This window comes from Cucurbita maxima, unplaced genomic scaffold (assembly GCF_002738345.1).
Source record: "Cucurbita maxima cultivar Rimu unplaced genomic scaffold, Cmax_1.0 Cma_Scf00034, whole genome shotgun sequence".
Taxonomy (NCBI): Eukaryota; Viridiplantae; Streptophyta; class Magnoliopsida; order Cucurbitales; family Cucurbitaceae; genus Cucurbita; species Cucurbita maxima.
Genome location: NW_019272050.1, coordinates 565179 through 592017, shown reverse-complemented (window position 1 = coordinate 592017; position 26839 = coordinate 565179). Strand labels below are relative to the sequence as shown.

Below are 26839 nucleotides of genomic sequence, written 5' to 3'. Positions count from 1 at the left end.
ATGGACAATGGTAGACTTTGACTTTAGCTAAAGGGGGTGAATTGTGAAATCTCACATTAGTTAGAGAGAGGAATGAAACATTTATTATAAGGGTGTAGAAACATCTTCCTAGTATACGCGTTTTAAAACAGTGAGCTGATGACGATATGTAATGGATTAAATTAGACAATATTTACTAGCGGTGGACTTGGACTATTATAACATGTTATTTTTCTTCATTCCCCTTTATTTGGTTAGCTAACGTTCAAAATTTAAATACGAACAACCCTTAACCTACTTGGATTAGTTTAATTAAAAACCCTAAAGCATTTTTTACGCATAAATTCAATAAAGCTAAGTCAAAGCAATCAGCATCGCCAACTTAATCGGTTCAACTTTATGGAACTTTTTGGAAGCTAGTTGGGATGATAAATATTAAATACTAAATTAATTAATAAATAAAAATATTTAAAAAAAAAAAGGTAAAAATTGTGTTGAAAAATGCCCCAAATGTGTGGATAAATAAATTAATAAAGAAAAAGAGTGGGAATGCATTTTCCAAGGCAAATATATGAAATAATCGTAAAAGTATTTAACGTTCGGGAGCTTCTAGAATTAATGAAAGAGGCGCCTAGAGTTGTCGAAGAACAAAGAACGAAACTCGAAAAAGAAGAAGAATGAGAGTGGAACAGTCACGGTTGGCAGTGGGTCGAGGCTCAAGAATGAGAGATTGTTGGGAGGGAGTCCACATTGGGTAATTTTGTGGAGAGTACTGGGAAAGGGTCACGAGAACTCATGCTTAAAGTGGACAATATCATACCATTGTAAAGAATTCTGAAATCTAACAAATGCAACGCGAGTTGACTGTAGCACTTGTGGAATGGTAGTCAAGGTGTATGACATTGATGGGAGAGGGAGACGAGACGCAATGAGGTGTACTACCGTGGTAGTACTCGAGTTGGGTCAAGAAGTTTGGGTATGACCTCTCTCAACATAGTCTTTCTCTATCTCTTCAATTTAATCAAGTTGGGTCAGATTGACTCGATTCTTTGCACATTGAACCCATATCGAATCGGGTCCTAAAAAAACAACCCTACTCAACTCTTATAATTCAGGGTGAGCTAGTTCGAGTTCTCAAGTTGCTTAAGTACTAATAGCTTCACGTCCCAATTTGCAAATTTACGACTTAGAATCATTCAATAAAATAAACAAAGGAAAAAAGAGAGCTTTGTAATATACAGACAATTTTAAATTTCTGAATTAGTCAAAGTCTCATTGTAACATTAGCTATTTACTTATTACTTTAATGGGTACTACTCCTTATTAAGCATCTTCCTTTGCATACTATATCTTTAACGACCTACTCGCCCCGTAGAGCTAGATAGATCCAAAGTAGAGAAAGAATCAATGAAGTGATCAATCTACGCCACTCGCACCCCGCTCGGACGTTTTCCTTCCATGGCGTCCTTCTTGTTTCGACAATCGGCACACAGGAAAGGGCCTTGCCATGGCTTTGAACTGGTGGAGAAGATGGAACCAGCATGAACAGAGATGCCCTCACTTGGAGCAAGATCCACTTGACATACAGCACAAGTGAATAGGCTGGGTGTGTCATGTCTTGATCCGCTCAACTCTACACTTCCAAGCCTGCAACAACACCTCATCTTTCTAATTAAACCATATCAAGCCAAACAACCGCTGGATCTAGGACATTGTCATCAATGTAGATGCCGACACAGGTTCTTGTGAGATCCTATATCGGTTGGAGAAGAGAACGAAACATTCTTCATAAGGGTATTGGAAACCTCTCCTTAGCAGACGCGTTTTAAAAACCTTGTGGGAAAGCCCAAAAAGGACAATATCTGCTAGCAATGAGTTTGAGCTGTTACAAATGGTATCTTAGCCCCAAGAGAGGAGGACACGAGGCAGTGTACCAATAAGGACACTAACCCTGAAGGGGAGTGGATGGTGAAATTCCATATTGGTTGGGGAGGAGAACGAAACATTGTTCTTTATAAGGGTGTGGAACTCTCTCCCTAGCAAATGCATTTTAAAAACCTTGAGAGAAAACTCAAAGATGACAATATCGGCTAGAGATGGGCTTGGGCGGTTACAAATGATATCAGAGTCAGACACCAAACGATATGCCAAAGAGGAGGCTGAGTCTCGAAGGGGGGTGGACATAAGACAGTGTGCCAGCAAGAATTGTGAGATCCCACATCAGTTGGGGAGGAGAACGAAATATTCTTTATTAAGGGTGTGAAAACCTCTTCCTAGCATACGCGTTTTAGAAACCTTGAGAGAAACCCCAAAGAGGACAATATCTGCTAGAGGTGGGCTTAGATTGTCACAAATGGTATCAAAGCTAGACATCGAGCAATGTCCCAAAGAGGAGGCTGAGCCTTGAAGGGAGGTGATATGACGCACCACCTCATCTTTCTAACTAAACGATATCTAACCAAACAAGTTATAATGATCTGTTAATCGAACCGCTAGATCTAGGACATTGTCATCGATGTAGATAATCACAAGCAAGAGAGGAAAGACGAACCTGTCAGCCAGCATGGCAGAGCCGTCTTCAAATAGTTCTTCCACGAGACCGATAGCTGATAGTTTCTTCGATAACTTATTAGAACTGTGAGACTTTTTCCTGAATAATAGAGATTTCAGAACGCTTTGTTTCTTTGGAGGAGGAGAAGACTGAGCTGAGTTATCAGGAGGAATTATGTCTACAACTATGCAGGTTGTATCATCTTTCAACCCTCTTGTTCTTAACGTTTCCTGAACAGATCATGGAAATCAAACTTCAAAATCATTCAATACGAGAAGAAAATGTAACACCCAAATCTACTGCTAATAGATATTGTTCACTTGGCCCATTACGTATCGTCGTCAGCCTCACGGTTTTAAAACGCGTCAACTAGGGAGAGGTTTTCACACCCTTATAAGGAATGTTTTGTTATTCTCTCCAACCGATGTGGGATCTCACAATCCACCCCCTTGGGCCCAGCTTCCTCGCTGGCACACCGCTTGGTGTCTAGCTCTGATACCATTTGTAACAGTCCAAGCCCACAGCTACCAGATATTGTCCGTTTTGGCCCATTACGTATCGCTATCAGCCTCACGATTTTAAACCGTCTGTTAGGAAGTTGTTTCCACACCCTTATAAGAAATGCTTCGTTCTCCTCTCCAACCGATGTGGGATCTCACAATCCATCCCACTTCGGTGCCCAACGTCCTCGCTAGCACACCGCCCAGTGGCTGGCTCTGATACCATTTGTAACAAACACGTATGTTAGGGAGATATTTCCACACCCTTATAAGGAATGTTTTGTTCTCCCTCTCCAACCGATATGGGATCTCACAATCCACCCTCTTGGGGCCAGCGTCCTTGCTGGCACACCACCCAGTGACTGGCTCTAATACTATTTGTAACAACCCAAATACACCGCTGACAGATATTGTCTGCTTTGGCCCGTTACATATCACCGTCAGCCTCACAGTTTTAAAGCGCATCTGTTAGGGAGAGATTTTCACACCATTATAAGGAATATTTCGTTCTCCACTCCAACCAACATGGGTTCTCACAAAAAAGATGCTGGAAAGTGAAAATCCGACATCAAGGTCGCTTAAATTACCTTCACGACTTGCCTAGCTGCGAGCTCGGCCGGTAGTCCACGGCAGGACTTTGCAGCCATATCCGATGATAGGGCGTCCCAGATGCCATCCGAAGCAATTATAAGCCTCCCACCAGCATTTGATAACTTTAGATTAGACCAAACAAGTATTTTAGAAACGTTACATATACAAGATTGATTGGCTATGTTACAAATCAGAATTATGTCAATACCTTCACTTGTTTAACAAATGGAATCGGAACTATAAACTCTCCAACGTCCCGGTCTCCGATCGATCGAGAAAGGCATAAGCCTCCAGGCCAACACCGGAGCGGACCGATCTGTAACATTGAAGCAAATACACAAAGGGAAATTAAACAAGTCTTTAAACTTCTACAAAGCTTTTATTTGTCCAACAGTTAAGAACTTGCTTCACCTCAGCACCACCAACAATGCTTAATCTTCCGATCTCCCCACCGCTGGCAGTCACACGTTCTCGCCTGTATCGACGCCCAAATCACTTAGCCAGTTAGCACGATGCAAAAACGATAGCATTGGATTGAAAAAGGAAACATACTCTTCAACATTATCTTCAAGTCTATGATCGATCGTTAATGCAGAGACAGCACCACCCTGAGTATCTAAAACACATCGAGAATCTCCAACCGACGCTACTGTCACTGTCCATCCATCGATGATTACAAACGTAGCTGTCGTTCCAGAAGTTTCACCTGTTAAACATTCAAAATGGGAATCAAAGAACGAGTATGGATCAGACTGCAGGCCATTGAAAAAGAGAATAAACTATCGTCGAGGCCAGCGAACAATTCCCGCACCTCGGCTTTGAAACTCCTTGTCCGTCTTCACAAATCCAGCAACCAAAGCTCGAGGTAGAGCTTGAAGCCACTCCTCCTGCCCGAGGCCACGAGGAAGTGCACCTAAGACATGGCTCAACAAATGTTCCCTGGTGAAAATTGCAGCAGCATTTCCATTGTGTCCATCAAATATCTGAAGGCAGAAGTAAATAGTGATCAACATGAAAAACTACAAAGCAACATCCATAGCACACGAGTTTTAAAAATCTTGAGGGGAAGCCCAAAGAAGACAATATCGGCTACTGGTGAGCTTGGACGGTTACAAATGATATTAAAGCCAGGCATCCCGAAAGAGGGTGAACACGAGGCGGTGTGCTAGTAAGGACTCTGAGCCCGCGAAGGAGGTGAATTGTGAGATCTTACGTCGGATGGAGAGGAGAACGAAACATTCTTTGTGAGGGGAAGCCCGAAAGGAAAAATCTAAAGAGAACAACATCTACTAACGGTGGGCTTGGACCGTTACAGTTTCGATCAACTACAACCAATTGGAACAGAGGAAATCTCCAGAACCCATTTACAAAATCTAATGAAACACTTGAAGTTCATAAAAAAGACCCCTCAATCACAAAGAAACCAGAGCAATCCAAACAGTAAACAAGCCTCAAGTTCATGTTACAAGACAATGGATGAACAAATAAACAGACACACAAGGACTTTCACGAAATCAAACTCATAAAAAACAAGAACAGGGAAAGAACTTACAGCAAATACAGAAAAAGTGGATGAAGGGTTCCCAGGTACTCGCTGACAATCAGTTATCATAAGAAAATAATCCTCCCCCTTCCTAGACTGCGCAGCACTCCCATATCTTATAGTCGGCTTCTCCAATCTCTCATTCCTCACCTCTTTACCGATCAAAGCAGCAAGAGGCACCAGATTATGATGATGATGATGGCGACGCCTCCCTTCTCTGGAAGCCATTAAAACACCAAAGAAAAACTCACGCCCTCAGCCCTCAGCTCTCAGGGCGCAAGATTTCAAAACAATCCACACTCCAAAGAAAACCCAAGTGCAGATTTCACTAGAAATTAGTTAAACAAGCAGACGACAAAGATCCAACCAGACAAGAACAAGAAGAATGTCTTGCGGCGTGTCGCGTGAAGATCAAGAACAGATCTGGTTAAGACAAAGAAACCCCAAAAGGGAAACAAGATCACAAAACTAGAACCACGAAATTGTTCAAAAATTGAAGAGATACCCACAAAACAATCAAGATTTATGAGCAAAACCCAGTTCAGATTCCTCCAAATTCCGTCCCTAAACACCAAATCAACCCTTAAAATCTATGAAACTTGGGGATTTTCAGGTGCTTAAAATGGGTTTTCTGGGAAAGTGAGGGAGAAAGTGGCTTTGCTGTAAAAGCAATAGAAGAATTCTCTCTCATCCAAAAGTTAGTTTCGCTTCGAATACCCTTTTTCTCATCCAACAAATTAAAGTAACAAATAACCGATTGGAAAAACTATTGCAAATAGTGAAATCCAAATACCCAATTAAAAATTTCAATGATTTCAATCTCAGTTTGGTTTAAAACACAGAGATTGAATGAAAAATCAATACTCAAATTATAATGTGGATGAACATATTTGTTCAATCATTTGATTTAATAAAAACAAATATCCTTAAAATCTTTTGTTTGGTTTTTTTAATTATTGGATTGAAAATTACGAATTTACAATTTTTTTTAATTTTGGTATCTGAGCTCATTGCCTTTTGCACGTGGAGTGGGGGTAGGAATAGTTGGTGGAATGATGACCTTTTTTAATTTAATATTTATGTAATTTTAATTTTATTATTATTATTTATTAATAATTAAATTTAATTGTTTGGAAAGGCTTGAGGAAAAGGCTTTGCATGGTACGATTTTTTAATTTAAAAAAAAAAGTAAAAAAGATGACACGTGTGAGAAAAAAGTTCGCATGTTTTTCTGTAATCGCACGACAATGATGTGGAAATCTCAAGCACTTCATAGGCACGTGCCTCTAAACAACATTATTAGTTTAATATTTTTATTAATCATGATTAATTTTAGTTATCATTTTATTATTATTATTATTATTATTTAATTTAACCTCCATCCTTAAGAACTTAGATATATTGTTATGAGTAGGGTTAGAGACATGTAGCCAACACCCGACCACAAGGCTCGTAACGTTTGTCGAGCTGAGGAGGTACAATCAAGGAGTAGCAAGCTTAATTAGTCTAACGAACTCTTGAAGCCTTTGTTACCCATTTGTTTATGTAACAGCTCAAGCTCACTGTTAGTAAATATTGTTCTCTTTGTAGTTTTTCTTAAGGTTTTAAAACGTGTCCATTAGGGAGTGGTTTCTACACCCTTGTAAGGAATACTTTGTTCACTTCTCCAACCGATGAGAGACCTCACGTAGTCTAATTGTTGACGTGAGCGTATGAACATGTTTGGTACATCACCTACACGAGTGTGACCATCTCCATTGCAGCGCAGTTCGACATTTTTATTCTATATTTCGACTACAAAGTTAACAAGGACTTGAGACTAGATTCTTATGTCAACGCTTTAGTAGGAAGATAAATTCGAGACGAACCTTAAGAAATAAGAGATATTGTTATGAGTAGGATTAGAGACCTATAGCCCATAATGAGGCTCGTGGAGCTTGTCGAGTTGAGGAGGTACAATTAGGAAACAATAAGTCTAATTAGTCTAACCAACTCAATACAAAGCAAGTCAAGACCCCTCGAAGTCACCTACTCACCTTCAACAAATAATGACAGTAATTAAATATATATATATATATATATATATATATATATTTATTGGTATTTTTAGTTTTTAAATGACTTTATTAAATGTCATGAATGGAGTCAAATTAAGTAGACAATAATGACAGTAATTAAATAGGTAAGAGAAAAAAAAGAGGTTAAGCTTTTGATTAATTAAAGTCACAAATTACGAGAAGTTAAAGGCGTGATTAGCACGTGGATGACTTATTTTACTTTTATTTGGAATTAAGTAAAATTAAAAATTGGATTGAATAATCTAAAATTTTCACTAATTAAGTAGATTAGCATGTGATGGTCTATTACTTAGCTTAATAATTGAGTCATTTAGATCCAAATTTTCTCCCTAATTACGGGTTTCTATTTTCAATTTATATTATTGCCAAGGTATCCAATGTGACTTTACATATAATATTTTAGATGAGTTAACATGACGTGATGAATAACTAACCGTAAGGGTGTTCATATGACAGTAAAATTGGATCGGGTTAAAATCTTTTATAATATTGTTAACATGACGTGACGAATAACTAACAGTAAGAGTGTTCATATGACAGTAAGATTAGGTCAGGTTAAAATCTTTTATGTTATTGATGGATTGTGACTTATAAAACGAACAACTTGACAATTCAACCGGTTGACCTGTAATTGACCTAAAAAGGAAAATGAAATATGTGGATGAGGGTTGGGAGTTGATATGGGAAAAGGACATGTAAGGAAGATTGATTATGTCCCCAAATGAAAGTAGTAGTGACCAAATGTCTCCATCACTCCTCTACCACCAGCTGCATTTTGGTCTTTCATTTATCACTCTCCTTCATTATCCTTTGACCAAAACTTTATTAACAATATACTCTACTTATAAGAATATAATTTGCTCATTAACTCAACTAACATAAATAACATATTTTCGATCAAAGATTTGATTCAGTTACGTATAGTTGAAAGTCATGTGAAATCTCGTATTGGTCGGAAGGGGAATGAAACATTTCTTATAAGAGTGTAGAAACTTTTTAAAATCGTAAGACCAATGACGATACTTAACAAGTCAAAACAGACAATATTTGTCAACAATGGGCTTGAACTGTTACAAATAGTATTAGAGTCAGACACTAGACAATGTGTCAGCGAGTACACTAGACCCCAAGGTGGATGAATTGTGAGATCCCCATTGATTGGAGAGGAGAATAAAGTATTCCTTATAAAGGTGTGAAAACCTCTCCTTAATAGACTGAGTTATAAAACCGTGAAGCTAACGGCGATACATAACGGGTTAAAGTGAACAATATCTGCTAGAAGTGGGTTCGGGCGGTTATAGTCTCGACCCCTATTTTCATAATGAAATACAACTAGAAGAAACATTTTCGTTCTTCCTATCTATCTATAATGTTTCAAAAGGTAAGCCTGTAAGCAAGCATAGAGATTACTTTCCCTCAAGTTGAAAAACAAAATATATAATGAAGTTAGATCCAAATCTAAAAGGACAGAATAGAACACACATAAAAGTTAAAAAAGTACTAAAATAATAAAATTGAAAAGCATAAACAACCAATAAACCTCTGACCACTGCAGACTTCCTTTGCATTCAATGAAGACACAAAAACTCAGGTCAATGCTCTAATCTTATCATCGGGCTTTCCAGGCTCTAACAAAATCCAAGCCTAAGTTTGGCCCATATTCAATTCAAGAAGAGAAAAAGAGAGTTAATCTTTGTTTGTGCAGCTGAACGATTTCTCAATAGTTCTTATATGTAAATGTACATTCCCTACCTTGTATATAGTTGCCAAAATTGATTCACAGATATACATGCAACATTATTAGGTTTTGTTTTCCAGAGGGAGCCAAATATATATTGTATTTCTCCCTAACATTATCATAATCTAAATTTCTATCATTAAACTAAAACAAAAAGAAAGAGAAGGAAAGAATTAGGAAATAGATGATAGAGAAGTAGAAGCACTAACAAATGAGGTTGAGCTGATCCATTTATCAGCAACAGAAGTAGGGGACAACAGCTGCTGTCTCTTATTCTTCAACAATTCAACTTCATCATACTCTGGAGAAGGAGCTGGATCATAGCTCTTCAACAGTGCACTATTATCCTGCAAATTCTCGCTTTCTTCCCCACTCTCAATCCTCTTTAAAGTTTCCAGCGCTTCTTCCATTGTTGGTCTCCTTTCCTTGTCTTGCTGCAGACATAGAAAAGCTAGCCAAGCCACTGCCAATATCATCCGTCGAACCTTTTCGTCTGATTGATACCCGAGGCATGGATCAATCAGCTCATCAATTTCCTGTCTTAAAATTTTGTCCACGGCTAAGTTAGACAAATTAATCTCGTGCCGATGCCTTGTTATATCAACAGCTGGCATTGACGATATAAGCTCGATTAAGACGACACCAAAACTATAAACATCGCTCTTGGTTGTAAGCTGATAACACTGATAATACTCAGGATCAACGTAACCAGGGGTGCCTTGAGGAGCAGTCGAGACATGACTAACGTCGTTTGGGAATAATCTAGAGAGACCAAAATCAGCGACTTTGACAGAAAAATTACTGTCCAAGAGAATGTTAGTAGTCTTCACATCACGATGAATGATATCAGAAGCGTGGAGATAAACTAGAGCACTTGCTGTTTCAATAGCGATGGTCATCCGAATAGGCCATGTGAGCAAGCTAAAACTTGCTTGTTCGCCATGAAGATGATCAGCAACAGTACCATTTGCAACAAATTCATAAACAAGAAGAAGTTCACGACTGCGTTTTGAAGTGCATCCATAAAGGGAGACCAGATTTTTATGGCGAAGGCGGGTGAGAATTTTAACCTCATTCATGAATTGCTCTACTCGTCTATAGTTATGTTGATATAGGCGCTTCACGGCAACTTCCCGGCCATCAAGGAGTTTCCCTAGTTAGATGAAAAATCAAGGTTATAGACAAGTTTCTAATGGAATTTTTTCATATGCTACTTAAAACGCAATTCAACAAAAGTGAGTAAAAAGAAGTGTTCTGTTACCATGGTATACGGTTCCAAAACCACCATCTCCAAGTTCTTTATCACGATCAAATTTGTTAGTGGCCATTTCGAGTTCGCCATATGAGAAAACAGGAACTTCAAAGCACACATCACCATCTTCCAGGTCGAATTTTGAGTAGGGTTCACAAGATATATTTCTTGTTAGCATGTTTGGAGCAGCGCGCCTTTTTTTGCAGTACCAAAGAGCAAATAATAGAATAAGCAGATTTACACCTGGGACTCCAACACCTGTAGACAAAAAGGAGGTGGGAACAATGGTCAGAATTTTCTTCATTTATGACGAACAGCTAAAAAGTAACAAGGATGAATGAAGTTAGCTCGTCCATTTTAGTAAGAAGTCAATTTTTAAGTATAATTTGATAGGCTTCCCATGAGATTCTCATCATCTCACGTGCATAGATGCATTTCATCTGAGAAGGTATGGGATAAATTTTTTTACAATATATTGAAGAGAGATCTCGAATAGCAGTTGCATCGTATTACATACAGTGTCTAGATGATATCAGCTTAAAGAAAATTTAGACGAGAATTACAATTTCTCAAAGAAAGTTGCCCCACCTAGTGCTATCAACAAGCTCATTCTACTTTTATCTGCAATACCAATGAAAAAGAATGGTGTTAGATTCAAACTCATAACCATTCATTGTAGAATAACCCAGCTTCTGTTCTTTGAAGCACAGATCATGCACAAGAACAGACTTCAAAAACCCATCTGAAAAACCAATAATGCCCATTTCCAGTAGGAAAAATGCAGTAAAAACAAGGAAATTGTAACTAATAAATAAAATGCAAAGCCTAATCCAAACAATCCAAGAACAGTTTACTGGACTTTTACATAAAATTCAATACCTTTGCTTACTTTTCGTTTTCCATCCTTACACACAAATTTTTCATTGGTAAACGAGCATTGGCCTCCTTCACGGAAACAGTCATAACATATACTAGATACGGTCACTCGCAGTTGGAAATCAGCAGTAAACTCAAGAACAGAATTATTGGGACCAACCGGGAGAACTGGAACTAAAAATCTAGAATTGGAAGTGGAACAGTTTGGAGGAGTATCAGAGTTGAGGATTGAATAAATACCAGGGCAGCTAAATTTACTGATGAAAAGAGGAAAAGCATCTCCAGGATTATCTGTGCAATTGTATAAAGTAATATTATTGTTTGTGGATAAAGAAAATGAAGGAGACGTCGGAAGAGACAGATCGTCCAGAATTGAACAATTGCGAGAGTTTATTTGCTTTTGAAGTTCCGTGTCATTGATATGGATGATATTAGCCTGAGATATGCTAACAACATCAAACCATACATCTCGTTCACGTTTCAGCTGGATTTTTGGCTTTCCTGAGCAGTTTCTAACTGTGTGTAATCCGCAATCAGTAAGCGTTTCGTTGTTAAAAGGGAATCCTAAGAAGCCAAAATTTCCACAATCGAAGGGCGGGCAATCTGGACGAACGAAACTAGTATCATTCCGAGCCAAAGGATGTGCTACTAGATGAGAAAGAACAAAGGACAAACTGAAAGAACAGAACAACGCCATATGAAATTCCATATTCGCACTACCAGAAAAACCCACCTCGATCCCCAAATCTACCTCTCCGAATTGTTTATGGTTTCTAGGTTTTCCACGTTGAACTCCTCCCAAATCCAAGTGGTGATCAAATCCAGATATGGAAGTTTCCAAGAAACACACCGAGAGAAAAAGAATAAAAAACAAGGTGGGGACATCCTCAAGAAATTTACAATGAAATTGTAGAGATCCAAAACTTCCCCCAATTGACCAGTCGTTACATAGACTTGACTCTTTGACTGTTCATAATCTCTCGTTTGAACATTCAAAACAGAGGCGATAATTAAACGAGGATTTCGTCAGTCGTGGCATAAGGTTAACCAAACCCTAACAATCGCTATCTCTATCTCAATCTAGTCAGAAGTCTTCGCCCGAGACGAACCGATGGCACAAAAAAGTCAGAAGTTAGTTGTAGAAAACAGAGGACGAATTGTACACGTCTACGACTGAATCTTTCGCACATTACGAAATAGCGAATTATAAATTACCAGAACACAAGAATATGAATGGAAAGAACATAACCAGTGGAAAATCAGAGCGTTGAGTTGTTGAAGAAGAAAACGTTGAACACTCACAGCTCTCATGATCATGGCCGTCGAAGAAACTGCTCGAGTTTCAAAAAGAAGCGATCGAATTCTCTCCCGTCTCTTCGCCGGAGATGAGGAAAGAAGACAACCGCGGATTTCACGGCCGCTTTACAGACGAAAGACTCACAAGTTCCCGCTTTTTCTTTTTCTTTTTTTTTTTCTTTTTTTCCTCTTCTTCTTTATTTTTAAATAAATAATATTCCAATTAGGTTTGTTTTTCAAATTATAAATTTATAATTCGATTTTGTTTCTTGTTAATAAATTTTGGTTTGAAATCAAATAATAATAATAAAATTTGTTTTATTTTTCTTCTTTCAAAAATAATATATACCTTCAAAACTTTACAATAAAATCGAATATATTTTCATGTAATATAAATCGAATATATAATTTTTTTTAAATAAGTTTTTTATGTCGATATTCAAATACTAATAAAATATCAACGTCGATAGAGAATTCTCGAAAATAGCAATAAATAAAAAATTATAAATATTTTAAATATATCAAAATACATCGAAAAGAAAGGATGTAAAATAAGACAAATAGAATAAAACAAAAAAAGATAATCTTTCGATAAATGTAAAAACTTTAGTAGTAAGTCAATGAGTTCGAGTCATTTGACCAATGTGTCGTGAAGTATTGACTCAAACACGAAAACTTATTTGGACTTCGCTGTTCCACTCTAAGTTGGCAGATCTAAATCCTAGGTGATGTTCATATAATCTATGGTCTCAATAACACGAACTACTCGGGTTAGATACTTTTCAATTTGGGTTTGGTTAAATTTTTAGAAAATGAAAAATTTAGCTCGGTTAGTCGATTATAACTCTTTTAATCTGGTCAAAAATAAGGTTTACTGTCCAACTCTACATTTTATTAAAAAATAAAAAATGAATCTAATCTAACTTTCCATATTTGCCCCCGGCCCCATCCATGCTATTAGTGGCAAAGTAATGATTATTTGACCCAAAAACGTAAAAGCATCTCTTTTTATTTAAAAAAAAAAGCAAAAAATGTAAAAAAAAATTCAGACTAATCCCAATGTAAATCAAAAACTCTCAATTCATCAACAAATCTGAAGTGGGATTCGAGCCTTAGTGTCATCCAATCAAGAAAGAATTAAAATAAAATAAAAGTTCAAATCCATGGAAGAAGCAGAGAGAATGCGGTGGCGGAGAAGAAAAATAGGAACTCACCCGGCGGCGATGGCGGATTACAGCGAAGAGCATGAGGCCGATCAGGACAATAACACTTGAAAAAATGCGTCGAATAATCAAACCCACAAAACCCACCACTCTTGTTGCAGAAGCTACACTCTCCCGCCGTCCATTTCATCACCAACCCATTTCTCTCCGCCGCACGCCGCCTTTCTTCTCTGCTACAAATCTCTCCCTGGCCATCGGCGAGATGGAATGGTTCGTTAAACAGAGAGAGGTTGCCAATCAAAAGACGACACTCAGAGGCCGTCAAAACCGCGTCGTCGGAGAGACGGAGAGAGTGAGTTTCGTATGAAATACTCAGGACGACGATATCCCTGCCGGAGAGATGGAGGATTGGGTGGCCGTTTTGGTGGCATTTTAGCTTGAATCCCGGGTACCCACAGAATTTCTGTTGGCGATGTTCGATGTGAAATGGGTACTGAATTGTCTGGCCGTCGTCGCAGGCCATTGGTCGACGGCAGGCCTCGAAGTGGCGGTCTACGGCGGCGGAGGGTGTCGCCGGCGGGAGGAAGATGGAAATTAAAATGAAAATTGAGAAATTTAACACCATTTAGAGAGAAACAGAGAGAAACAGAGAGAAACAGAGAGATAAGGTGTGGGTTTATGAATTGGGATTGGCTCCCACTTGGAGAAGGCTGCTTTTTGGGGTGTGAATATCGGTGGAGCTGAAGAACTCTGTGTGGGCTGCGCGTGTCTGTCTAAATTAGTTGAATCTTCTGGATGTGCCGGAAATCATAGACCGTTGAATTGGCTGGTTTTTCAAACCCAACATTTACGTTGACTTTTTTGTTCTTGTCAGTTTTGACATTTGACTTAGAATTTACATGTTTTTTTTTTTAAATTAAATTACAAGTTTAATTGTTGGTGTTTAATATGTTTTAAAGGCCGGTTTACAATACGGGTTTCGTGCCCTTTTGAGAACACGTTCTTACTAGTTTGATACAAGTTTGATACATATAGACTAAAAACTCTTCTTTTTAAGATGAGTGACAGTTGATTCGTCTTTGGATGTCAGTTTGATACATATATCTTATTGTCTCAATACGATCAAATGAAGGCAAAAACCTAGTTGGGCGTTTCTGCTATGTAAACACGATTTCATCGATGAAATTTGTTGTGTGTAAAAAAAATAATTGTGTTATTGAGTCAACGTCCATTAAACTTCAAAGAGAGAATTTGATAGTAAGATCAAGATTAATATTTGAGTCATATATGTTTAAAAAACGAACACCTTAATAAAGGTTAGTTGGGAAAGAGGAGCCCACGACCTCGAGGAGAGTCAAGGTCAAACCCTGGTATGTCTACGAGAGATTTCCCGCGTTAAAACTACAACCCATTTAGTTAATTACCATAGATAGTAATTTGTATGCTCTATTTCAAAATAGATAAATAAATAATAATTTTGGACTATTTAATGCGTCATATTATTTATTTGATATTAAAATATAAAAATGGAATTTAGAAAATAATAATGAAAAAAATAAAGAAAATTTAAAAATTCAACTTGATTATATGGAGTTAAAAAAGTCAAATGGTTGACTGTACAATAGAGAATATCGACGTGTCGTCTCCGTATTCACAATTCAAACACCGCATATTTCCAACCCTCCATTATTAATTTATATTATTTTTTCCATTTATTTAAGAGATTTTATTTTACCTTTTTATTTTTTATTTTTGAAATTACACTTAAATTTAAATGATTAAAAATTATACTTTATTTTCACCCCTTTTTTTTTTTAATTATTATTTATATACAACGAGTTTCTTCGGATTCAAGGGCAACCGGAAATCTCCTACTTCGCGCCCCTCGAATCCTGAGGTCTGTAATTTATCTTCCTTCTCTGGTAATGGATCTTTCCATGTTTGATGAAATGAACTCTTTCTGTAGTTGTATGCATCATTCCCGAGTTTGATCAATTTGGTTTTACTTCTAATCTGGAATTGCATTGGGGATTCTGTTTTTTTTTTTTTTGTTAATTCGTGCAGTATTTGCCCTAGTTCTTGAGTCTGAAATCTTTGGATCATATATATTGTTGGATGAGACTTTTTGTTCGATGATTTAATCTCCAAGAACCATGGAATTTTGAAATACTGTATTACCTTTTTTCTTTCCAACCTAGAGAAATGACTAGTAGGTCATATTTGACTTCTTTCTTACTGATAAGCTCCAGATCTTGTTGGTTGTTGACGTTTATGGAGCCAATCGTTATCCACACAGTGTGGGAGTTTCTTTTTATGGATATCTATTTCCACTAATTGTTTGTGCCATTTTCCATTTACACTGTGGTGAAAGTAAGGGACATGTAGAGTAATTGAAGGTCCTTGTGTATGTGTGTTTCTGGTTAGATTAACATCAAAGTCTTTAGGTGAGATCACACATTGGTTGGAGAGAGAAACGAGCCTTCTTTGTAAGGGTGTGGAAAGTTCTCCCTAGTAGATGCGTCTTAAAAACCTTGAGAGAGTCTGGAGGGGAAAGCTCAAAGAAAGCAATATTTGTTAGCGGTTTAGAAACCTTGCTGGCACACCGATTGGTACCTAACTCTGATACCATTTGTAACAGTCAAAGTTCACCTCTAGTAGATATTGTCCTGTTTAGGCTTTCCCTTCAAGGGCTTGCTCTTAAAGTTTTAAAATGGGTCTACTAGTGAGAGGTTTCCACATTCTAAGGAATGCTTCATTCCCCTCTCCTACCGATGTGGGACCTCACAATCCACCTCTTTAAGGGCCAATGTCTTAAAAACTTTGAGAGAAAGTCAGGAAGGAAAAACCCAAAGGAAGCAATATCTGTTAGCGGTTTAGAAACCTCGCTAGCACACCGCTTGGTGCTTGACTCTGATACTATTTGTAACAGTCAAAGCCCATTGTTAGTAGATAATGTCCTGTTTAGGCTTTTCGTTCAAGGGCTTGCTCTTAAAGCTTTAAAACGCGTCTACTAGTGAGAGGTTTTCACATCCTAAGGAATGCTTCATTCCCCCCTCCAACCGATGTGGGACCTCACAATCCACCCCTTTCAGGGCTAGCGTCCTCGCCGGCACACTGCTCAATGTCCGGCTCTGATATAATTTGTAACAGTCCAAGCCCACTGCTAATAGGTCTTGTCAACTTTGGCCCGTTACGTATCGCAATGTGTCTGTTAGAGAGGTTTCTACACTTTTATAAGTAATATTTCGTTTTCATCTCCAACCAACGTGAAATCTCATAGTCTTTTATTTTTAGACTCGAACAACTCCTCAAGAAAAGATTAGGGAACCATTCACATCAACAAAGACAACAACGATCGAAAGTTTTGTTTCCGGGCACCTCTTAGTACTTCTCCTTTGCATATGCTTTCATTTTGTTTCATTTGAATCTCTATATAACTTGCTCTTCCGTCCATAGTTTCAACAAAACCATTAGCTAACTTGGAGGCACTGCTAAACTTTTTGGCATCTGCATTTTTCAACGCTCAAAAACCATATATGTGAAGGAGAATCCTTTGCTGGTTGTTTTCATCCACATGATTTTGTCCACAATAATTGTCTTATTGTCTTAACAGGGAGCCCACTTTTGCAATTTGCAGACTCTTCGTGTAATTTAGGTAAAGTTTCATGTTCTTTGTTCTTTTGCTTCTTTTTCAGGTTTTTCTCTTTAACACATCATGGGTTTCATTCTCTCTCTTCCATTATTTCACTCCCTAAGTACCATTTATTTCTTTTTTTAATACAAATTTTGTTTCTTTGGTAGGATATTAACTCAAAATTAATTATTTAGTGCACCATAACGTGTAATATGTTCTTTGGTTGTGCGTTTATGACTCAGTCTTAGCTCTGATAGAGCTGATAGCTGAATCAGAATAATGATCATCTCATTTGTTCTTTGGAGTGCATTTATGACCCAATTTTGGGACAGGACAGATAGCTGAATCATAATAATAATCATCTTATCCATTGAATTTGTAGCGGCCCAAGCCATGGGTCATTGCGGGTAGATATTGTCTTCTTTGAACTTTTCTTTTCGGACTTCTTCTCAAAGTTTGAATTTGTAATCGTCCAAGTCTTCTACTACCAGGTATTGTTCTTTGAGTTTTTCTTTTTAGACTTCTCCTCAAAGTTTGAATTTGTAATCGTTCAAGCCTACTGCTACCAGGTATTGTTCTCTTCGGACTTTCGTTCAAGGTTTTTAAAATGTGTGTTAGGTAGAAGTTTTCACACTCCAATAAAGAATGTTTTGTTCCCTTCAACTGACACGAGATCTCACTATCCACTCCCTTTGGGACTAGCACCCGATACTCGTTAGAATCTCAGAAAAATTTTGTAATTACAAATAATAATGGAGTTTTATCTTTAATTTCTCATCATTACGTGTACCTCAAGATGGCTTTGTTGCCAAATGCGACTTTTTTCCCTTTTTGCTTTCTCTCTTTTGAATCCTTATCCATTTTTATTATCCAAAAATAATAATTATATATATATATTTAGTTGGTAGTGTTTGATTTTATCGGACCGTACACGTGGCACAAAATGGTCCATTCGGCGGGGTCCACATTCCAGTTGCGATTGCGAGATGCCCCGTAAATAAGCTGTCCTTACCTAACCACAGCTCCGGATCTCCGCCGCGCCAGACTTTTTCTGTTTCGTCCCTACATATTCTCAATTTCACAGTTTTGCCCCTAAACAAGACAAAACGTTAATTTTCGGAATTTCGTGTGGCGGGAGCTCGCCCTCTACTTCTAAATATTGAAAATTACATTATTATTATTATTATTATAATTATGTAATAAATTAATAAAAATACCCAACTTTTTCTAAAAGATAACTTAAATAAAAAAAAATCTAAAAAATACTCTTACTATTAAATTTGGATGGAACCGTCTTAAATTTTTAATATCTTTTAAAAATACTTTTGAACTTACAAAAAAATTGGTTAATATTATACTTAAAAAAAACACATAATTTATTTTTATAATTCACAAAAATTATTACTGTTAATATTTTAATTTGAAGTTAAAGGAATTTTGTTAATTCGAAGTGAATTAATTGTAATTTTGTTAATTTGGGATCTGAATTTTATTAGCTCTTACGTAGTAAACACTAATTTTCTTATTTAATATCTTAATTAATTTATTTTTATTAGGATTCTCAACTAGAGTTTTCAATTTTTAAAAATCTAGTATCTAAATTTGTAAATTTTAATTTTAATTTTGTTAAAAAAAAAAAAAAAAAAAAAAANAAATTTTAATTTTAATTTTGTAAAAAAAAAAAAAAAAAAAAAAAGGAAGAAGAAGAGAGGTGATTTTCAATATTTAATTTCTTTATTTTAAAAAAGAAAAAAAAAATCTCCCTCATTTTAATCCTAATCGGATTTTCGTTGAGCCGCTTTGATTTCCTCCCATTCCATTCGACTTCGTGTTATTCAAAGCTACTGATTCTCTTCTCACTTGAAATTCCTCATCGGCGATCTGATTTCCCCGGAAAGATCTGACAATTGCTGTTTCTGCTGTCTGGATTTCAGATTATCAGATCGCACCGCCATTTCTCTTCCACTTCCCTTCGTCGCCGTCGCCGTCGTCGTTGACTTTGGTTAGGGATTGTTCTTGCCACTTGCAGACTAGTGTTCCTTAGTTGGTGGTAGACTGTCGAGATGTTAGGAGCAGGTGTTCGGTTTGGTCGCGTCAGAGGTGAGGACCGGTTTTACGATTCATCGAGAGCCAGGAAGGGCCTTCTCAGCCGTCAAAATGATAGGCTCTGTAGACCTCAAGAACACGCTTCAGCTACTCCATCTTGCGCGGTTAAGGATGTTTCGGTGCAGTATCCGATTACAGAGGCTGGGGACCGTGTCGTCTCTGATGAAGCTACTAAACCAATTCCCCAGCCGGCTGTTTCTCCGTTAAGTAATCTCGAGCGCTTTTTGCAGTCGGTTACTCCGTCTGTGCCTGCTCAGTTTCTCTCTAAGGTTTGAGTGGGTTTAGAGCAATGTTTAACTTTTATTCGATTTCACTTCTGGAACTCAGCTGACTTGTGTTTTGTTTCTTGCAGAGTGCGTTGAGAGGTTGGAAAACGAGCGATTCGGAGAGGCAGCCTTTTTTTGTGCTTGGTGATTTGTGGGAAACTTTCAAGGAGTGGAGCGCTTATGGCGCTGGAGTGCCTCTGTTATTGAATAACACTGATGGTGTGGTTCAGTATTATGTCCCGTATTTGTCTGGCATACAATTGTATGGCACGGAATCGTCTACAAAGCCAAGGTATTCAATATGCTGGAATTGAGGTCATGAAGATTATCTTCTATGAAATGTTGTTCTCTTTAATCCATTCATTGGTGCATATTTTAGCATGCAGCTTCTCAACTCGGGAATTTGCAATCTTTTGGTTCTGATTCTGTTTTACTTATGAGGGGTACTGAGGGTTAGGTTTGTGGTTTGGTGGAAGGGTATTTTTTTTCCTCGAGTGATTTGATGTTCTGTTTATATTTTGTCCCTAGATTTTGTAGCTTTATCCTATGGACCATAATGCCAATTCGTAGTTCGCGTAGAATGCTTTTCTTCTACCGATCCTCGTTTCGGGACAAAATTCCTCCTTTCTATGTTGCAAAACTGTTTTTAAAGTTTAACCAACTTTTGATTGCTTAGTTAATATGTCATCTTGATTAATGGCGGGATCGAGAGCGTTTTAGAGTATGAGAATCTGAATGTCATTTTGTGTTACTAAGTATGGCGTGAGAGGTTTTCATTCAGGAAAATAGAGCACAGGGTAAACACTGAAGGGTAGACTCGTTTGGATCAATGTTCTAGAATTTGATTGCCATTTCTTGTAGCTGGAGTCGTTTCACTTTTTTGGTTGATCATATTCTTACGCTATGAATGTAGTAGTATGACATCATTAAGAAAAAAGAATTTGTGTGCTTTGATGGGACGTTATATTGTTCTCGAGTTTCATGAATTTGATTGTGAATTCTATCATATTCTTACGTTTGTTTTTTGTGATACTGATGCATAAGCTTTGGTTGTTTGGAAGGCAATGGGGTGAGGAAACTGATAGTGACTACAGAGATTCAAGTAGTGATGGTAGTAGTGATTCTGAAACAAAGAGAAGAATAAAACACTGTAGAGAACCACCCCACCATAATGATCCGTCTATCACAGCTCCTCTTAGAATGGATAGATTGTCTTTGAGGGACCAGCATTTGGGACGTCTCGAGGACTGCTCCAGCGATGAGGCTGAATCTTGCAATTCTCAAGGTTGCCTTCTATTTGAGTATCTTGAAAGAGACCAACCGTATTCACGCGAACCTCTGGCAGACAAGGCAAGTAGTTTTCTGGGTTTGAGAATATATTCGGGTTTACAGCTTCTCATTTTTCTTTGTTTTTTTGCATACAGATATCTGACCTTGCTTCTCGTTTCCCTCAGCTGAAAACAATGAGAAGTTGTGACCTACTACCATGTAGTTGGATATCTGTGGCATGGTATCAGAATCTTCACATTCTATGAATTCTCTTTAATATCCATGTGACTAATTGCTTCCAAACCAAAACGTGTTGTAGGTACCCAATTTACAGGATACCAACTGGGCAAACATTAAAGGATCTTGATGCTTGCTTTCTCACATACCATTCTCTACATACCGCAATGGGAGGTAATTCAATTTCTTGCCAGTTTAACCAATGTTTAAGTTCATTTTGGGATTCTGTTATGTCATTTAGAATATTTTAATGTTTAATATCGTGTGACATTCGATGTACATTATATATCTGAGAAGAGCATGAAAATTCATTTTCTTCATATTTTTTAGGCCTTCAAAGCCCTCAATTGCCATTTGTGGCATATCCTTGTAAGACGGATGCCAAAAAAGTTCCTTTAAGAATTTTTGGACTTGCTTCATACAAGTTTAAAGGGTCATCATTGTGGATGCGAAATGGTGGAGTTGAGCATCAATTGGCAAACAAGCTCTCGCGGGAAGCTGATAAGTGGTTAAAAGAACTCCAGGTCAATCACCCAGATTTCGTATTCTTCTGCCGACGAGATTTAGCACCTTACTGATACGATACTCTTACAAACTAGAAAACGAAAGTCGACAAGTTGTGGCCCTACAAAAGAACCCTGTAATTAGTTGGATTGAGCCGTATGCCTGTTGAAGGAGTGGTACACTCGTTTGCTTTTGTCAAGGTGGGGGATTGAAGGAAGGTTAAGGAATGTGATAGGTTGCAAAATACTGAAGCTTTAGTTGGTCGTCGGTGTGCCGTGCCTGATGTATTAACAAAGACCGATAGAAAGTGAAGTCTAAAGATGTAAGAAGAGAACATAGCTGTAAGACTCGCTGGTTTAGCAAGGTAGATGCTGATTCGACATGTATTAATAAGCATGTGTTCTTCTTTGCTTTCACCTTTTAGTTTATGTATCCATAGAAGAGCCATCATTTGAGAAATCAGGCCTTCCTTAATCCCTCCAACTGACGGTCCTAATTTTGTTAGAATGTAATGTTACTTAAGAGGATTTAGCACCTCACTGGTTTTATTCAGGCATTGAACTGTACTGCAGGAGTTTCCTTGACCATGAACAGGTTATAACGATTAGAAATGTATATGGAAAGCGTACAAAACGCCCTGAACTTGGGTATCTATCTGTTCTTGGCTTAGTTTTCTTCTCTTTCCCATATCTATAGAATTGCTTAATTGAGGGTCTGTTTGTTAAAGATGTAGGCATCTTTTACTTGCCCATTTTTTTTCAGGTATGGCCGTCATGTGAAGATGAAAGAATGTGAAAGCAAGAAGATCCTTACTCGTAAGCAATGCTCAATGGCCAAGTGTTGTGTCCTGATCTGTAGAAATGGTAAGTGTACGGTAAGAAAGCCTCTAGTAAGCAATGCTCAATGACCAAGTGTTGTGTCCTGATCTGTAGAAATGGTAAGTGTACGGTAAGAAAGCCTCTAGTTTCTGCTTTACAGAGGGCAGGGACCCACTTATGGAAACACAGCGTTGGCTTGCTTGCCTGGTGTTCATAGGACCTGTAACAAAGTTTCTGATTCCACTATACCAAGTAAGTTTTCTGAGCTACTTTTTAATGTCTATTAATTGTGAGCTAAATGGATGATGCTGCTGTGTTGGAATATCTAGATGTGCTTTTGAGTGTTTTGGTAAAAACTTTTTTCAATTTACCCTCCTGGTAAATGAATGTTAAATTTGGATGGTTATAAGTTTACAGGGTATTAAAACTAAATTGGAAAATGCTTGAAAATTAAAGACTAAAACATACCCCTTTTGTACTCAACTAGCTAGTCAATGACGGTGAAATTCCACATTGGTTGAGTTGGGGAATTTAGCAATCTTTATAAGCGTGTAGAAATCTCTCTTTGGTAGGCGTGTTTTAAAACTGTGAGGTTGACGACAACATGTAATGGGTCAAAGTGGACAATATCTATTAGCAGTGAATTTAGATTGTTACAAATGGAATTAGAGCCAGACACTATGCAGTGTGTCAGCGAGGATGTTGGGCCTCCCAAGGGGTGGATTGTGAGATCTCACATTGGTTGGAGAAGGGAACATCGTAGGCCCCCAAGGGGTGGATTGTGAGATCTCACATTGGTTGGAGAGGAGAACACCGAGCAGTGTACTATTGGATGTTGGCCTCCAAAGAGGTGGATTGTGAGATCTTTCGTTTGTTGGAGAGGGGAATTGTGAGATCTTTCGTTTGTCGGAGAGGGGAACATTAAAACCTCTCCTCCTAGTAGACAGATTTTAAAATTGTGAGGCGGGCGGATTTAGAAGAAACCCTCCTAAACTTGTACAAAATTAGTAAAGTTTAGAAAAGAAAAATTGAATTTTGAGTATGGAAAAGAATTAAATTATAAAAAATTGCAATATTTATTGGAAATTTAATAGAGAAATAAGAAGAGAAGCATGCCCACAAACAAGAATTCCTTAATAAATTCTCCATAAAACCCATTCCTTTCTTTCATCTTCTCCACAAAACCCATAAACTTTCCGGCAAGCAAACATTATAATGTCCGACTCCGGCGTCCGTCCGAGGTTTCTGCATTCCATTTTTGGGCATGGCAAAGGTTCAGAATTAAAAGTTTAGAGTTTTGTTATAAAATATATCAATTTGATGTTGAATATAAGGGGGTGTTTTGGATTTGAATGGCAGTGGCGGAGTTGATGCTGTGGAAGAAGAAGAGAGAATCGGCGGCGATGTTGGCCGGAATCAGCGGCGTTTGGTTTCTGCTTGAGGTCTTGGACTACCACTTTGTTACTCTGCTTTGCTATCTACTCATCATTACTATGCTTCTCCTCTTCTCTTGGAACAAATTGGCTCTTCTCATCAACTGGTAAATCCAATTCTTCTTATTCTATTTTTATCTCTAAACTTTCAATTTTGTTCGATTCTGCTTTAAATTCAGATAAATGTCGTAATTTTAAATCTTCGATAAGGTTTCGTTGAAAATAAAGTTGTACAAAATTTGTAAGATTTCAAAAGAAAAATAGTCTAATTCTAACTGTGAGATCCCAAATCCACGGGAGAGAAGAACGAGCGCCAGCGAAGACGCTAGGCCCTGAATGAATGAATTGTGGGATCTTACATTGATTGGAGAGGAGAACGAAACATTTTTTTTTACAAGGATGTGGAAATCTCTCAGCTATGTGTTTTAAAACTTTGAGGGAAAATTCGAAAGTGAAAGCTCAAAGAAGACCATATCTGTTACTAGTGGTTGTACACGGATTTTTTTCCATTAAAATTTGATTTGAAACTAACGTGTTATGAAAATATTTTGTTAAAATTACTGAGTGAATGGGTAAAAATTATCGATCATCATATGGTAAAAATTGATACGGGTAAAGTTGTTTTTTTTATAATAAGGTTTTAGAAGTAAAATAATTTTGTTTGATTTAAATAATTGGATGAATTTGCAAAAATTGAACATAGGATAAAAATTGTAGAACTCGTTTGAATTTATGGTAAAAATTGATACAGTAATTTTTTTTTAATCTTATTGGTGACGTGGCTTGGCAGGGCTCCACCGAGTGTGCATGATTTTGAGATCTCAAACGCCACTCTCACTCATTTCTTTGATACATTCAACTGGTTTCTCCACCACTTCTTTCAAATTTCAACTGCCCAAAACTTTAAGCTATTTGCAATGGTACCCTTACAAATCTCAGTATTTAATTTATACCTATTTTATATTTTTATACGCCAAAGTTGTATTGGTACCCTTCCAAATCTCACAATCCACCCCTTTCAGGGCCTAACATCTTCGCTGACATTCGTTTTTCTCTCCAATCAATTTGGAAATTCATAATTCACCCTCTTCGAGAGCCAGCATACTCATTGGCACATCGCCTCGTGTCCACCTCTTGGGGGCTCAGTGTTGTTGCTGGCACACTGAGCTTTTGGGGCCCAGCGTCCTTGCTGACACATTACGCAATGTCTGACTCTAATCTTATTTGTAACGGCCCAAACCCACCATGAATCGATATTATCATTTTTGAGCTTCCCTCAAGATTTTTAAAATGCGTCTTGCTAGGGAGAGGTTTCCACACCTTCTAAGGAATGCTTCGTTGTCCCTCTCCAACCGATGTACTATCTTACAATCCACCCTTTGCTAACACTCGTTCCCCTCTCCAATCAACGTGGGATCTCACACATAATCTTTATAAGATAGTAATTACTCGGGTGAGTAACTAAAACATGATCAAATGAATCAACCCATTTCGCAGGTAATGGGTAGCATTTGGTTGGTATCACTAATTGGTGAGCTGATGAACTCATTGAATCTCATATACATTGGTTGGTATCACTCTCTTCCTCTCTCACTTTCAATAGATTTTGTGTGTCTAAAAGGACCGTGACATGTTGTTCTTAATATTGAGCAGTGTTTTTGAGCTTACAAACAGTTCCAATTGTGTTGGACAAGTACGAGGAGGAGATTCATAAGCTTGTCTCCAACCTCAAGTCTTCCATGGACACCTTCTTCCACACTTTACACTCCAATTTTCTCAGCAAAATCCCAAGAAGGACCCATATCAAACAAACTTAGTTCCTAATACCCTATATTTCAATCACTTAGTTCGTCCCGAACCCGTCTTAGATTCAATCAAAATCGAGTTGTATTCCATGTTTTTAAATACGTGTTTGATAGTAGATTTAGAAATCCATTAATGTATGAACCCATTTGAACATATATTAACTGATTAATATTTTAACAATAATATCTTCTACTAAAAGATTTTTCTTTTTTTTGGAGTCCTTTATTCGACATTCGAGGATTTTCCAATCTATTGGCACGGCTAAGTTTAGGGCATGACTCTGATACCATGTTAGACGAACACGACTCTCCACAATGGTATGATATTGTCCACTTTGAGCATAAGCTCTCATGGCTTTGCTTTGGGCTTCCCAAAAGGCCTCACACCAATGGAGTTAGTATTCCTTACTTATAAACCCATGATCGTTTCCTAAATTAGCCGATGTGGGACTTTCATCATCCAACAAACAAAAGCTGTGATGTCCACGTGGCATCATAGTCTGTCATAGGATTAGGTATTTAGGCCCTTGGTGCACCCCTTCATTATATTCGTTTGTCTTAATCCTTGGAGAGATCGGAGGAGGGTTTTTAAACGGTGAGGGAGTTAACAGATTTGAGAGGCGGCGGCGGCGGTGGCGGATTGATGAGCGGCTCGGCAGTTCTGATATTATGGGCGGCGGTGATTTCAATTTCTGTTATTACAACGATCGTATTCTCCTGCACCGGCGGCGGTTCTAAAGAGAAAGACATGTCACACCCCGACACATACGGTACTGTATGCGCCGCCGGGTGTGGCGGTTGTGTCTCCGCGTCCGCCGCAACCCAATAACGAGACGGTGGCGCGTCTACCAACGGCTAACAGCAAAACAATTGCATGTAAATCTTCCTCCTCCATTTTTTTTTATTTTACTGCTTTAAAATATGTAAGAAAAATTAAAGTTAAGTGGATAAAAATGAAATGAGAAAAAGTAAAAATAAAAAATAAAAAATAAAAAATTACCATTTCCAATTAGTTATATTTTTTCATTAAATTTATTTAATAGATTGTAATTAAAGAATGATCGTTTATAATCAAAGAATATTCTCACCATTGGTATGAGGCTTTTTGGGAAGCCGAAAGTAAAGTCATGAGAGCTTACACTCAAAGTGGACAATATTATACTACTGTAGAGAGTTGTGTTGGTCCAACCTGGTATGACT

At 37.7% G+C, this 26839-nt stretch overlaps 4 protein-coding genes across 7 annotated transcripts; 2 read left to right on the top strand and 2 right to left on the bottom strand.

Moving 5' to 3' along the window:
* Nucleotides 1-1194: 1194 nt before the first annotated feature.
* LOC111467451 (probable protein phosphatase 2C 15) lies at nt 1195-5970 on the bottom strand. The gene is made up of 8 exons (XM_023112350.1): nt 5174-5970; nt 4433-4604; nt 4174-4327; nt 4033-4096; nt 3830-3937; nt 3618-3743; nt 2531-2760; nt 1195-1626 (listed from the first exon to the last, which is right to left on the bottom strand). The coding sequence occupies exons 1-8, from the start codon at nt 5390-5392 to the stop codon at nt 1401-1403; spliced, it is 1299 nt and encodes a 432-aa protein (XP_022968118.1). The 5' UTR covers nt 5393-5970; the 3' UTR covers nt 1195-1400.
* Nucleotides 5971-8869: 2899 nt separating this feature from the next.
* LOC111467449 (LEAF RUST 10 DISEASE-RESISTANCE LOCUS RECEPTOR-LIKE PROTEIN KINASE-like 1.1) lies at nt 8870-14217 on the bottom strand. 2 transcript variants are annotated; one of them, XM_023112349.1, is made up of 4 exons: nt 13619-14217; nt 10821-10853; nt 10242-10490; nt 8870-10133 (listed from the first exon to the last, which is right to left on the bottom strand). In XM_023112349.1, the coding sequence occupies exons 1-4, from the start codon at nt 14190-14192 to the stop codon at nt 9154-9156; spliced, it is 1836 nt and encodes a 611-aa protein (XP_022968117.1). In that variant the 5' UTR covers nt 14193-14217; the 3' UTR covers nt 8870-9153. The 2 variants fall into 2 exon arrangements, with proteins under 2 accessions (XP_022968117.1, XP_022968116.1); XM_023112348.1 differs by lacking the exon at nt 13619-14217 and adding an exon at nt 11112-12350.
* Nucleotides 14218-18953: 4736 nt separating this feature from the next.
* Nucleotides 18954-22884, top strand: LOC111467452. 3 transcript variants are annotated; one of them, XR_002714558.1, is made up of 7 exons: nt 18954-19576; nt 19660-19865; nt 20635-20923; nt 20998-21083; nt 21162-21262; nt 21410-22230; nt 22346-22884. XR_002714558.1 is itself a non-coding variant. In XM_023112351.1 (6 exons), the coding sequence occupies exons 1-6, from the start codon at nt 19265-19267 to the stop codon at nt 21655-21657; spliced, it is 1242 nt and encodes a 413-aa protein (XP_022968119.1). In that variant the 5' UTR covers nt 18954-19264; the 3' UTR covers nt 21658-22239. The 3 variants fall into 3 exon arrangements, 2 of the variants coding, with proteins under 2 accessions (XP_022968119.1, XP_022968120.1); XM_023112351.1 differs by lacking the exon at nt 22346-22884 and having other exon boundaries at nt 21410-22239; XM_023112352.1 differs by lacking the exon at nt 22346-22884 and having other exon boundaries at nt 18956-19576; nt 21162-21253; nt 21410-22214.
* Nucleotides 22885-23137: 253 nt separating this feature from the next.
* LOC111467461 (reticulon-like protein B14) lies at nt 23138-25838 on the top strand. Its single transcript, XM_023112367.1, has 5 exons — nt 23138-23674; nt 23761-23941; nt 24625-24754; nt 25332-25401; nt 25488-25838. Exons 1-5 carry the CDS (start codon nt 23617-23619, stop codon nt 25649-25651), a joined length of 603 nt encoding a protein of 200 aa, XP_022968135.1. The 5' UTR covers nt 23138-23616; the 3' UTR covers nt 25652-25838.
* Nucleotides 25839-26839: the final 1001 nt, after the last annotated feature.

Excerpts from the sequence above, each read along its gene's own strand:
- LOC111467452 (XM_023112351.1), top strand. The coding sequence starts at position 19,265 with ATGTTAGGAGCAGGTGTTCGGTTTGGTCGCGTCAGAGGTGAGGACCGG. Across the intron at positions 20,924-20,997 it reads GCGAACCTCTGGCAGACAAG|ATATCTGACCTTGCTTCTCG; the intron begins GCAAGTAGTTTT and ends TTTTGCATACAG. Across the intron at positions 21,263-21,409 it reads CGCAATGGGAGGTAATTCAA|GCCTTCAAAGCCCTCAATTG; the intron begins TTTCTTGCCAGT and ends CATATTTTTTAG.
- LOC111467449 (XM_023112348.1), bottom strand. The coding sequence starts at position 11,817 with ATGGAATTTCATATGGCGTTGTTCTGTTCTTTCAGTTTGTCCTTTGTT. Across the intron at positions 10,491-10,820 it reads GAGCTTGTTGATAGCACTAG|GTGTTGGAGTCCCAGGTGTA; the intron begins GTGGGGCAACTT and ends TTTTGTCTACAG. Across the intron at positions 10,134-10,241 it reads TTTTGGAACCGTATACCATG|GGAAACTCCTTGATGGCCGG; the intron begins GTAACAGAACAC and ends TCATCTAACTAG.
- LOC111467451 (XM_023112350.1), bottom strand. The coding sequence starts at position 5,392 with ATGGCTTCCAGAGAAGGGAGGCGTCGCCATCATCATCATCATAATCTG. Across the intron at positions 4,328-4,432 it reads CAAGGAGTTTCAAAGCCGAG|GTGAAACTTCTGGAACGACA; the intron begins GTGCGGGAATTG and ends AATGTTTAACAG. Across the intron at positions 3,744-3,829 it reads CATTTGTTAAACAAGTGAAG|TTATCAAATGCTGGTGGGAG; the intron begins GTATTGACATAA and ends TCTAATCTAAAG.
- LOC111467461 (XM_023112367.1), top strand. The coding sequence starts at position 23,617 with ATGTCCGACTCCGGCGTCCGTCCGAGGTTTCTGCATTCCATTTTTGGG. Across the intron at positions 24,755-25,331 it reads ACTTTAAGCTATTTGCAATG|GTAATGGGTAGCATTTGGTT; the intron begins GTACCCTTACAA and ends CCCATTTCGCAG. Across the intron at positions 25,402-25,487 it reads ATTGAATCTCATATACATTG|TGTTTTTGAGCTTACAAACA; the intron begins GTTGGTATCACT and ends AATATTGAGCAG.